General features: G+C 43.6%; 1 protein-coding gene across 3 annotated transcripts in view; it reads right to left on the reverse strand.

Annotated features, from left to right (window-relative positions):
- The window catches only part of LOC110509691 (tenascin), a 59,324-nt gene that overhangs the window by 18,234 nt on the left and 28,404 nt on the right, over positions 1-12,686 (reverse strand). For 2 of the 3 annotated variants that reach the window (XM_090227066.1, XM_036967371.2), the window contains 6 exons: positions 12,276-12,391; positions 9,956-10,109; positions 8,673-8,942; positions 8,266-8,451; positions 7,966-8,055; positions 6,110-6,373 (listed from right to left, as the gene is read on the reverse strand). In XM_090227066.1, the coding sequence (XP_090083192.1) occupies positions 6,110-6,373; positions 7,966-8,055; positions 8,266-8,451; positions 8,673-8,942; positions 9,956-10,109; positions 12,276-12,391 (1,080 nt within the window). Of the gene's footprint in view, positions 1-2,710; positions 2,987-6,109; positions 6,374-7,965; positions 8,056-8,265; positions 8,452-8,672; positions 8,943-9,955; positions 10,110-12,275; positions 12,392-12,686 lie in introns of all 3 variants that reach the window. The other variant, XM_036967369.2, reaches the window with a different exon arrangement.

The following is a 12,686-nucleotide window of genomic DNA, read 5'->3' on the forward strand; positions in this document are numbered from 1 at the left end:
ATGTAGGGTTTTGTTCCAGTACAGCACTAACACATCAGTTTCAAATAATTAAATATTCACCTGTACTTCGTGCTGGACTGGAACAAAAGCCGGCAAGCCCACTAGCTCGCCATGACAGGATTTGGATAATTTTTTTGTTGTTGACATTTTTGGTTTTACGCCTCCTGACCAATTGTGCTATTTATATATATTTTTGCAATGATCTTAACTTTATTTGTACTGAATGTTTAATCGGCAGAACAGAACGGCAGCTTTTTGTTCACAACAGCTGATGCACAATCTATAATATTAAGGAAGTCTTGAGGTTCTGCTCGCCCGAGTAAGAATACCTCTTGATAAGCTGTTGTCCATTCTATTTACCAAAATAGTTTTCATCTATATTTTTCATAGTTGTCTATTTACCACCACAAACCTATGCTGGCACTAAGATTGCACTCAATGAGCTGTATAAAGCCATAAGCAAACAAGAAAATGCTCATCCAGAAGCGGCACTCCTAGTGGCCGGGGACTTTAATGCAGGCAAACTAAAATCTGTCTTACCTCATTTATAACAGCATGTCACCTGTGGAACTAGAGGTGAAAAAACTCTAGATCACCTTTACTCCACACATAGAAACACATACAAAACTCTCCCTCACCCTCCATTTGTCAATTCTGACCATAACTCTAGACTCCTGATTCCTGCTTACAAGCAAAAACTTAAGCAGGAGGTACAAGTGCTCAATACAGAAGTGGTCCAATGAAGTGGATGCTAAAACCACAGGACTGTTTCACTAGCATAGACTTGAATATGACCCGCGATTCATTCGATGGCATTGAGGAGTTTACCACAGCAATCACCGGCTTCATTAATAAGTGCATCAACGACGACGTCCCCATAGTGACCGTACATACATATCACAACCAGATGCCATGGATTGCAATCAACATCTGCACTGAGCTAAAGGCTAGAGCTGCCACTTTCAAGGATTGGGACACTAATCCAGATGCTTATATGAAATCCATCTACGCCCTCTGACAAACCATCAAACACAAAGCATCATGACAGGACAAAGATTGAATCCTACTATACTGGCTCTCATGCTTGTCAGATGTGTCAGGGCTTGCAAACTATCACGGAGTATTAAGGGAAACCTAGCTGTGAGGTGCCCAGTGACATAAGCCTACCAGACGAGCTTAATGCCTTTTATGCTCTCTTTGAGGCAAGCAACACTGAACCATGCATAAGAGCACCAGCCGTTCTGGACGATTGTATGATCACACTCTCCATAGCCGATGTGAGTAAGACCTATAAACAGGTTAATATTCACAAGGCTGCAGGGCTAGACTGATTACCAGGACACGTACTCAGAGCATGTGCTGACCAACTGGCAAGTGACACTGATATTTTCAACCCCTCCCTGACCCCGTCTGTAATACCTTCATGTTTCAACCAGACCACCAAAGTCCCTGTGTTACCAAGAATGCGAAGGTAACCTGTCTAAATGACTATCGCCTCGTAGCATTAACCTTGATAGCTAATTTGCCTGTTGGAGTCATGCCTTAACTGAGTGACCAAAATGTCCCAGGTTACTCAGCCGCTCTGTCCACTCAGTTAAGGCATGACTCCAGCAGGCAAATGAGCTATCTATGTCTATGAAGATTGGGGATGTTGATGGTATAAGGATGAATGGATGCTGTTTAAGGTGGAGGGGTGGGATGTTGATGGTATAAGGATGAATGGACGCTGTTTAAGGTGGAGGGGTGGGATGTTGGTGGTACAAGGATGAATGGACGCTGTTTAAGGTGGAGGGGTGGGATGTTGGTGGTATAAGGATGAATGGACGCTGTTTAAGGTGGAGGGGTGGGATGTTGGTGGTATAAGGATGAATGGACGCTGTTTAAGGTGGAGGGGTGGGATGTTGGTGGTATAAGGATGAATGGACGCTGTTTAAGGTGGAGGGGTGGGATGTTGGTGGTATAAGGATGAATGGACGCTGTTTAAGGTGGAGGGGTGGGATGTTGGTGGTATAAGGATGAATGGACGCTGTTTAAGGTGGAGGGGTGGGATGTTGGTGGTATAAGGATGAATGGACGCTGTTTAAGGTGGAGGGGTGGGATGTTGGTTGTTTTTCTTTTGCATTTATTGCAGCACATCAAAACTCACCACAATACATCTAATGGGAGGAGGGGAGGGCTTCATGCATGAAATGTGAGGATGGGGCAAGGAGAGACAGGGTCAGGTTGGTAACTTGCGGGCAGCTTGCCTGTTTTGGTTAAAGAGTTTGTGTGGGTGATGCCCAGTACCCTGCCCTGTGGTGACAAGACTGACACAGTGACCGGAGGGTAAGAAGGGCACATGGCATGGTGTTGGTAGAATGGAGCATTGTCATTGGTGATAAAAAGCTAAATTGAAGGGGGTTGTGTCAGGGATATCGCTTGCTTGCTAGGTACAGAGCTGTGAATGCTTAAGTGTGAAAGGAAACAGGCAGAGGTGTGTGTGTGTGTGTGTGTGTGTGTGTGTGTGTGTGTGTGTGTGTGTGTGTGTGTGTGTGTGTGTGTGTGTGTGTGTGTGTGTGTGTGTGTGTGTGTGTGTGTGTGTGTGGCTCACCGCAGATCCCAACTGGAATAGATAAAAACTGGTCAAAAGGCACAGGGAAGAAAGATAAAGAAGTAAGAAAGAAAGAGCGATAAGGACAGAACCCTGGGGGACACCTCCATTCGCAGGTACCTGTAGTGACTTCGGTATACACTGGCTCCTGGAAGGAGCCCTTGTGGAGCCCGTACAGGCCAATCCTATACGAGGTGTTAGGACTCAGGCCAGAAATGCCCAGGCTGAAGGCATCACCAGACAAGGTGAGGTTCTCGCTCTCTAAACCTTCCTGTAAGTTTGTCACCTCAATGACAAAGCTCTCAAACTCCCCGTCCTCGGGAGTCCAGGACACACTGAAGCTGTCCCATGTCACGTCAGAGACTGTGAGGTTGGCCACCACAGGCCTCAGGTCCTCTAGCAGAGAAACAGATCATGGTAGAGTCAATTAAATATATGTGAAATATATCCTAAATAGATTTTTCACATCATATTATATTGTATATCCCATATACAGTATGTTATATTGACATTTCACATCAACTATACAATGTATTGCAGGGATTAAACTGTGATGTGTTTCAGCAGAACATTCTTAGTCAGTTTTGATGACATGGAACACATGAATACAACGGCAGGTGGATGAATCAGAGGATGTATGAAATGAATACGGATGGGATGGGATGGAGAGAGCGAGAGATGACCGATGGCTATGGATGTCTATAGCAAAGAATCACTGCTATGTGTACCTGTATTGACATAAGCATGACGAGGTAGAGACTGCTCCCCCTCCAACTTCCCATACAATGAAACCTAATATTGTGTCCCAGGGGACAAGCCTTCTATATCGGCCATCTTGGCACTTCATGGTACCTTGGTCACATGAAATTGTGCCATCCCTGACAGAGCATTCACCTCCACCAAAAAGCTATCAATGGCTTCATCTGGGGTTGACCAGGCGGTCCCCTAGAATCTCCAGGCTGGAGCTGGAGCCCTCTGGTTCAGGTTCAGCCCCAGAGAGGAGGTCCACTGTGGAGAACAGAGATGGAGATGGAGGCCCCTCTGTGATCAAAGGAGCCAGGGGAAGGACTGTTGGATGAACAGCTCCTGTGTCAGGAGGCTGTGTCGTCTGAGCACTTTTGACATTCAGAGCGACTACATCAGGTTGAGGTAGACTTGGGTGCTAAATCAAAGTACATCCAAAATGATTAAAAGTGTAACCTGTAACCTCTAGAGGGGCAGAAGAAAAACAAAAAGAGTGGTTAACCTGTTTGAAGAAGATCTGGATAGAAGAAATAACTGGTGGAGTAAAAGCTGAAACATAAATAGCCACACAAACACAATGATTGATTACAGTAACAAAATGTTCATTACCTTTTGTCTAACTTTCTCCTATTGAGGTTTGGAAGTGATAATTCTGTGTTCATCACCATGTTCTCTCTATGGCACTGTGCAGGTTCCTTTGTTGTCAGGGACCATAAACATCCACATGCATCAGAGATGTACGTTTACACTGAGCAGCTAATGCATTAATGGCCCCATGAAGGAGGGCCATTAATTTTTGAAGGTTCAGAGTAGTCCACCGTAGTGACAGTACCCAGTACACTTCAAACAGTTGAAGAAGCCATGCACTGCCAAAGTTATCCTACGGCCATGTCTGCGTTCCAATGTCTATACATACAGTGAGCACTATGTGGTATGCTAATGTCGATATTGCAACAGGACCCTGGTCAAACACCATAGGGTTCAATTTGAGAGTCTTGTTGCTGCAGGCCCTGTACAGTTGGTTCAAGATGCAAAGTACACTATAACATTATTATTCGCAAGTAATATGAACATCTGTTGATGAAAATGTAATGTGAATGGGGGCACAAGCAATGACAATGAAGTGGATGGATTTTTCAGAACTTGGCATATACCTACAGAGAGCAAGTGGTTGCTTTTAAAATTGCTAATGAAGGAGTAAATTGGTGTGCAAATGTAGTCTACTCAACTTTTCTGAATGACATGCTGATCTGCAGGGAAACAGTGGTTGTGACCACTGAAATAGCCATTCCGGGGAAGACGGGTTTTCTTAATGCGTTGTCTCTTCAGCTAAGGTGTCAACTTTTCTATTTTCACAAGGTGTTTTTAAACAACCCATACATATTATTGTTGCTGACATTAAGTTTCAAAAAATGATGCCCTGCAAATTACAGCATTTACAGTCACGGTATGCATTGCTATATTTGCTATTACCAATTTTAGTGATACCCTTCATCTGAATTTCTATGGAATAGAAATGGCATGGATTCCTCTTCATAGTTTGAAAGCAACACTCTCTGTTTAAGGAATGCCATCCTCAGCATGCAAGAAGTGACTAAATGGAATGAAGCCAAATGGCCATTTTGTAAAGAATTGCCATGCTCCATTGCAGTTTAAAATTACAATACCATCATGCAAAACACAAAAGGCTTGATTTTGAACTTTTGAGCAAATCTTTCGTTCAAATCCTAACTTTGTTATCCAAGGTAGACTTAAAATGAGAGATCTTTCAACAACAAAAGGATATCTATCATACTGAAGGCATGCAGACCAAAAGAAAGGACACAGTATACCTGTAACTGTGACTGCTTCAAGTGTCAAGGATCTTTGCTTCCTCCATATGGATTCCCTCAGGCCTCAAATTCTAGAACCGGTGGCATCTCCACAGAGATGGACCTCTTTTAATACCCATAATCCCAGAGTGTCTCTATATTCTACAGTATAACTATCATATACAACATGTGCCTTTGGTTCCCACCAGAAATCAAATCCTTTGGATGTTACAACTGAGACGGCCAGATCATCCAGCTCGAGCTCAACCCCATCCCTGAGATCTGTCGGTCTGGGTTTGTGGCGTCTAACAGACACAAAGCTAATGATATTGTCCTCCGAACATATGAGAGTGGTAAACTCAGGGACCGGGTGGGCTAACTAAAATGTTAAAGATGCCTCAACAGAAACAAAAATGCACAAATTCAGATAAGGGAGCTTTTAGCGGTTGTGTCTTACTGCACTGTTAACCTCATTGTCTCACTGCACTGTTGACCTCAGTGTCTCACTGCACTGTTAACCTCAGTGTCTTACTGCACTGCTACTGTTGACGGCAGTGCTGTCCATTTCTACCCTCCAATTAAAGTAAGTTATAGCCTACATCTTCCGGACCGTTGCCCTCAGTAATTCCACATTCTTCTGTCAAATATTGGTATGTATCTGAGAAAGAGCTTGTGTTCTGACATATGTTTGGATTGGTGAAGCTATTGCATCCCAAGCCAGAAGAGCAGACATCTTCCTTTATGTTTCTCTTAGGATTATAAAATGCAATTCAGAACGGTTAGCGGGTGAAAAAGGATCCTTACATTTAGCACTCAGTATGTTGAATGTTTGCCACCTGATACTATGGTTTTATCCATGCCTGGAACAGAACTAAAACTATTTTCTTTACGGATCACCCACACATATTTATGCCTTGCAATATGAGGGTGGAGTCAGTTGTAGAGATCTTGTTTGAACCCTCACCTGTAGATGCAGACAGGGTTACGGGTGTGCTCTTCTTTGAGCCCCTCTCAGCGACCAGGGTAATGGTGTACAGCATACCGGGGGTCAGGTTGGTCAGGACATAGGTGGTGGCAGTTCCAGGGACCTCCACCTCCTCCCTTCGACCGTCCCTGGAGATGTACACCAGCCTGTAGATGGTGATCTTGGCTCTGGGTCTCCTCCACACCAGGGTCATGCTTGTCTCTGTGGACTCGCTCACTTCCAAGTCCTTGGGCCCATCGAGATCTGTGGGGGAAAGTGGTGAAGTTATCAATCAGCAATGATCAAGCCTTTAGTAAAACGTATAGGATAGTGAAAGGCAGAACAAAGTGTTAGTGTTTACAACGTGGATAGCACAGTTCTTTCATATTTCATTCTCTTCTATCATATCTGCTCCATGTCTTCCTGAGGTTTTAACTTTCTTTTTACAAGTTTCTTTGCCAAACCACGTGGAAATATCAGAACCTTCAAAATCACCAATGTTTGCCTCATATTGCCTCAAATTGTTGCCTAACTTTCACCACCTACATCCTGACTAAACACCTCCCTCTGCAACTGGATCATGGACTTCCTGACGGGCCGCCCCCAGGTGGTAAGGGTAGGTTACAACACATCAACACAGGGGCCCCTCAGGGGTGCATGCTCAGTCCCCTCCTGTACTCACTCATGACTGCACGGCCAGGCATGACTCCAACACCATCATTAAGTTTGCCAGTGACACAACAGTGGTTGTCCTGATCACCGACAACGACGAGACAGCCTATAGGGAGGTCAGAGACCTGGCCATATGGTGCCAGGACAACAACCGCTCCCTCAACATGATCAAGACAAAGGAGATGATTGTGGTCTACAGGAAAAGGAGGACCGAACACACCCCCATTCTCATCAAAGGGGCTGTAGTGGAGCAGGTTGGGAGCTTCAAGTTCCTTGGTGTCCACATCACCAACAAACTAACATGTTCCAAGCACACCAAGACAGTTGTGAAGAGGGCACGACAAATCTTATTCCCCCTCAGGAGACAGAAACCCATTTGGCATGGGTTTTCAGATCCTCAAAATGGTTCTACAGCTGCACCATCGAGAGCATCCTGACTGGTTGCATCACTGCCTGGTATGGCAACTGCTAGGCCTTCGACCGCAAGGCACTACAGAGGGTCGTGCATACAGCCCAGTACATCACTGGGGCCAAGCTTCCCGCCATCCAGGACCTCTATACCAGGTGGTGTCAGAGGAAGGCCCAATAATTGTCAAAGACTCCAGCCACCCTATTTATAGACGGTTCTCTCTTCTGGAGCACCAACTCTAGGTCCAAGAGGCTTCTAAACAGCGTCTACCCCCATGCCATGAGACTCCTGAACATCTAATCAAATGGCTACCCAGACTATTTGCATTGCCCCCCCCCTCCCCCTCTTTTACACCGCTGCTGCTCTCTGTTATGATCTATGCATAGTCACTTTAATAACTCTACCTTCATGTACATATTACTTCAATTACCTCGACTAACCGGTGCCCCCGCACATTGACTCTGTACCGGTACACCCTGTGTATAGTCTCTCTATTGTTATTTTAGTGCTGCTCTTTAACTACTTGTTACTTTTATTTCTTATTCTTATTCATATTTTGTAAACTACATTGTTGGTTAGGGGCTCGTAAGAAATCATACACCTGTTGCATTCGGCGCATGTTACTAATATCATTTGATTTGATTTGATCATGATGTGTTTGTATTGAAAGTTGAATCTACAGCTGCAGAGTGTGTGTGGACACTGTGGTGGTGGGTCCTTGGACAGCTGTTGAACAGTGGCTATCCAATGAGAATGTGTTGACGTATGCTCTCACCAGTGGCTGCGTTTGTAGTGGCAGGCAGGCTCTCCCTCTCGTTCTTCACGGCAGTCACACCAATGCCGTATTCTGTACCTGGTTTTATTCCTATAATTGGGGAGAACAAATATGGATTTGACTACATGATTAGTTTCAGTCCAGTAATCGAGAAGAACATAGATGGATTTCAGTACCTGATTTGATTGACATTAAGAATAACAGTGTTGTGATTGTCATAGCAAATCCTAACGTGCGAAAACCCTTAAACCTTCTACTGACATAATTGCATGTTAGGATTTGGTCATGGTTAACCCTCACCAGTGATGGTGGCCTGAGTGCTGTCTCCTGACCCACGGGAGAACACCTCCTCGCCATGGGAACCCCCAGAGATGGGGCTGTACTTCACCCTGTAGCTGTCAACATCTGCCCGGCTGTTTATCCACTCCAGTGTGACACTGTCGTCTGTCTGGCCCAAGGGCTTCAGGTCTTTGGGGGCGTCCAGGTCTGTAACAATTCAAGAAGAAGAAAGGAGTATAAAAGGGACTGTTTACAGTCAACCCTAGACAAATCCAAGCGTGCACTAAACCAAATCATGCTGTTATCAGGAACACTTTAAAAAATGGACTGGGAAGTGGAATTGGGACTGTAAAAATGTTGTTTAATCAAACACAGTTTACACTTATCAGGAGTGCGCTTATCAGGATTGGATATAATCATGCCCCTACCTGTGGTGAATATCTCAGAGACTGGCTCACTGGTGTAGTCTCCCCTCCTAGAGATCAGGGACACCTGGTACTCAGTGTCTGGGCTGAGGCTGTCAATGCTGTACTGTTTGTCTGAGGTGGATAGGTCCACGCTGGTCCTCTCTGTGGGGTGGGAGCTGGGGCCGTAGGACACGGTGACACCGTCCACCTGAGCCACGGGCTGGAACCAGGTGACCAAGCCTGAGCAGTCCGTCACATCACGAACCTCTACCTGTCTGGGGCCATCAATCCCTGGGGGAGAAAGACACAAGGAGGATGACCGATCTGTGCACAGGCTGTTATGTTCTCTTTGTTATGGACAATGATCCCATGCATTTTTAAGTGATCACTTAGGGCAAAAGACACAAGAACACATATTTTAAATACATTTAAAGACCGGCACAACATGTTATAATTATGGCATGACAAATATCATTAAGTTTGGTTCCTCTGACTGTTTGGTTGTGATGTCACTGTTCTGTGTTCTGATCGGACCTTTGGTAAGTTCCTGTACTTATTTTCACAGTAGAAATTGCGAAATTCTGTGCTGTGGTGACATCAGTGTGTGATATAGGCCATATAGGTTCATATAGCCTAAATCACCAACTCTATTATTCATTATTCCTGAAAACGGTGCTGATCTTAAGCCTGCAAATACGTTATGCAGGAGTCAAAAGGAGAAGATATTTACAGGGTCCATCCGTCATTGAGGAATTGTAAATTAAACAAATTTTCCATGCACAAGTTGGTAGTTCATGCTAGAAAGAAATTAATTTTCCATAAGTTAAGAGGAGAATTTGACCGTAATGTATGGAGTAACAGTGTGCAGGAACTGCTACGGTAACCCCCCATCAAGAGTTTATGGCAGGGCTCCTTGAAAAATACAAAGACTCTATTGCAAAATGTTGGTTGGCCTGAAATTCAGCGTATTTCACTTCTGAAAAAATGCTTACATTTAACTGTGTAAAACGACAATGGGAGTTTAGCCACTTTTTCCATATAGACCTAATACTATGACGGAAAGTTAAATTAATCTATTCAGTTGTTCCTTTGTCTGCTTGTGTGTTTTGTGAGGTGGAAGGATTTTCCTTATCTAACCCATGGGATATGTGTAGTCGCCAGGATGAATGGGAGTAGCCTGGTCCAGATTCATTTATGTAAGGCATGACAATGTCAGAAGTGTTAAGTTCTCAGCTGGGACATGCAGATCTACACCGGGCTGGGAAAAAGCACATCACACACATTAAAATGTGGTGTAAGCTTACTGGTGGTAATGATTTTAGTAGACTGAGGTCCTCTGGTATTGTTCTTGATGACGCCCACTGAGACCTCGTACTCCTGACCAGGACCAAGCCCTGACTGCTCATACATAGTCTGGGAGGATGGAAGGGTTGTCAGGATCTTCCCATTCTCCTCTTTCTGAAAGGTCAAAGACATATATGGTTTTAAAACAACACTACTTCTGGAATCATACATAGCCTACTTACATACCCAACAGTCTGAGGTAAGCCACATCAATTTTTCCTTCGGATCAAGGAAATAAATCTTTCACACAGTTAATGTTGACTTAAACAATACCAATTGTTGCAGCAGAATCATTCGTAAGTCTTTGATTGCTTCACATAAGAATGCTGCAAACAAAGCCCATTTGGACCATGGTGATAGTGATTAAGTGCTGACCATCGATTACAGGTCCTTCCATTTTATGTATGGGGGCAATAAAGCCAAAGTGCACAGGAGAATGGGTTAAGGACAGTGAAAGGAATAACCACCACTGAGAATGTCCTGGCGTCCCGAGACCTCCACGAGGAGTGTTAAAATGAGGTTACACAGCCCTTCGTAAAAATGTACTCATGGACAATAAGAAGGGCTTTATGGCTGCACAGACCTTTGTAAAAATGTACTCATGGACAATAAGAAGGGCTTTATGGCTGCACAGACCTTTGTAAAAATGTACTCATGGACAATAAGAAGGGCTTTATGGCTGCACAGACCTTTGTAAAAATGTACTCATGGACAATAAGAAGTGCTTTATGGTTGCACAGACCTTTGTAAAAATGTACTCATGGACAATAAGAAGGGCTTTATGGTTGCACAGACCTACGTAAAAATGTACTCATGGACAATAAGAAGGGCTTTATGGTTACACAGCCCTTCGTAAAAATGTACTCATGGACAATAAGAAGGGCTTTATGGTTACACAGACCTTCGTAAAAATGTACTCATGGACAATAAGAAGGGCTTTATGGTTGCACAGACCTTTGTAAAAATGTACTCATGGACAATAAGAAGGGCTTTATGGTTGCACAGACCTTTGTAAAAATGTACTCATGGACAATAAGAAGGGCTTTATGGTTGCACAGACCTTCGTAAAAATGTACTCATGGACAATAAGAAGGGCTTTATGGTTACACAGCCCTTCGTAAAAATGTACTCATGGACAATAAGAAGGGCTTTATGGTTACACAGACCTTCGTAAAAATGTACTCATGGACAATAAGAAGGGCTTTATGGTTGCACAGACCTTTGTAAAAATGTACTCATGGACAATAAGAAGGGCTTTATGGTTGCACAGACCTTTGTAAAAATGTACTCATGGACAATAAGAAGGGCTTTATGGTTGCACAGACCTTTGTAAAAATGTACTCATGGACAATAAGAAGGGCTTTATGGTTGCACAGACCTTTGTAAAAATGTACTCATGGACAATAAGAAGGGCTTTATGGTTGCACAGACCTTTGTAAAAATGTACTCATGGACAATAAGAAGGGCTTTATGGTTGCACAGACCTTCGTAAAAATGTACTCATGGACAATAAGAAGGGCTTTATGGTTACACAGCCCTTCGTAAAAATGTACTCATGGACAATAAGAAGGGCTTTATGGTTACACAGACCTTTGTAAAAATGTACTCATGGACAATAAGAAGGGCTTTATGGTTGCACAGACCTTTGTAAAAATGTACTCATGGACAATAAGAAGGGCTTTATGGTTACACAGACCTTTGTAAAAATGTACTCATGGACAATAAGAAGGGCTTTATGGTTACACAGACCTTCGTAAAAATGTACTCATGGACAATAAGAAGGGCTTTATGGTTACACAGACCTTTGTAAAAATGTACTCATGGACAATAAGAAGGGCTTTATGGTTACACAGACCTTTGTAAAAATGTACTCATGGACAATAAGAAGGGGTTTATGGTTACACAGACCTTTGCAGCTAAGCAGATTTGTGATTTGTTATTTTCCATGTACCGGTTCACATCAACATCATTGTGTAATGTGTAAAGTACAGCACACTTTGGTGGTGTGATGGAAATGTGTGGTTTGTTGTGTGTGTTACATTTTTTGACTTTGTTATTCTGAGTTTGCTGAATTGAAAACTGAACTGACCTCGACCCTGATAGCTATTGCTACTTTGCTGGACACGATAACTAGCCAAGCATGCCAAGATCTCACTAAAAGAGCAGCTTGTGCATATCTGTTGTCTTGTCCCTGAGGTTTAGGAAAATCCTAGGCAAGACCTAGCAGGGATCGCTTGCATAGAGATGGATAAATTGCCAGAGAGAGAAGGACAGACTGACCGTGTTACGGACATAGAGCTCCCAGGCATCAAAGGGAATGTCCAGCTGATCCCACAACACCTCTACCGAGGTGTCCCTCACCGATTTGAACTTCAAGCCGTCTGGCTCCGGTAGATCTGACAGGACAGAGTGAGACAAAGGAATATATTATGCCTGATCCCAAAATATTGTATGTTGAGACAGTGTTGGGTTTTAAATGTTGTGAAGCATCAATGAAATGTAGTTTTTATTTTATTTATTTTATCACCTATTCTAAAAGGAAAGCCTTGTGTTAACATTGTGCTGTGAAAGTTTCTCCACTGTACCGGACAGCATTTTGATTATGGTTAATATGTGCAAATGGTATTTTCCTGACAGTCTAAAGAGGACCGCATTCCCATGAACGCAGGCTGCTCAGCGAAGTCTTCAGAT

This window comes from Oncorhynchus mykiss, chromosome 29 (assembly GCF_057628025.1).
Source record: "Oncorhynchus mykiss isolate SJ-2025 chromosome 29, ASM5762802v1, whole genome shotgun sequence".
In the NCBI taxonomy this organism is placed as follows: Eukaryota; Metazoa; Chordata; class Actinopteri; order Salmoniformes; family Salmonidae; genus Oncorhynchus; species Oncorhynchus mykiss.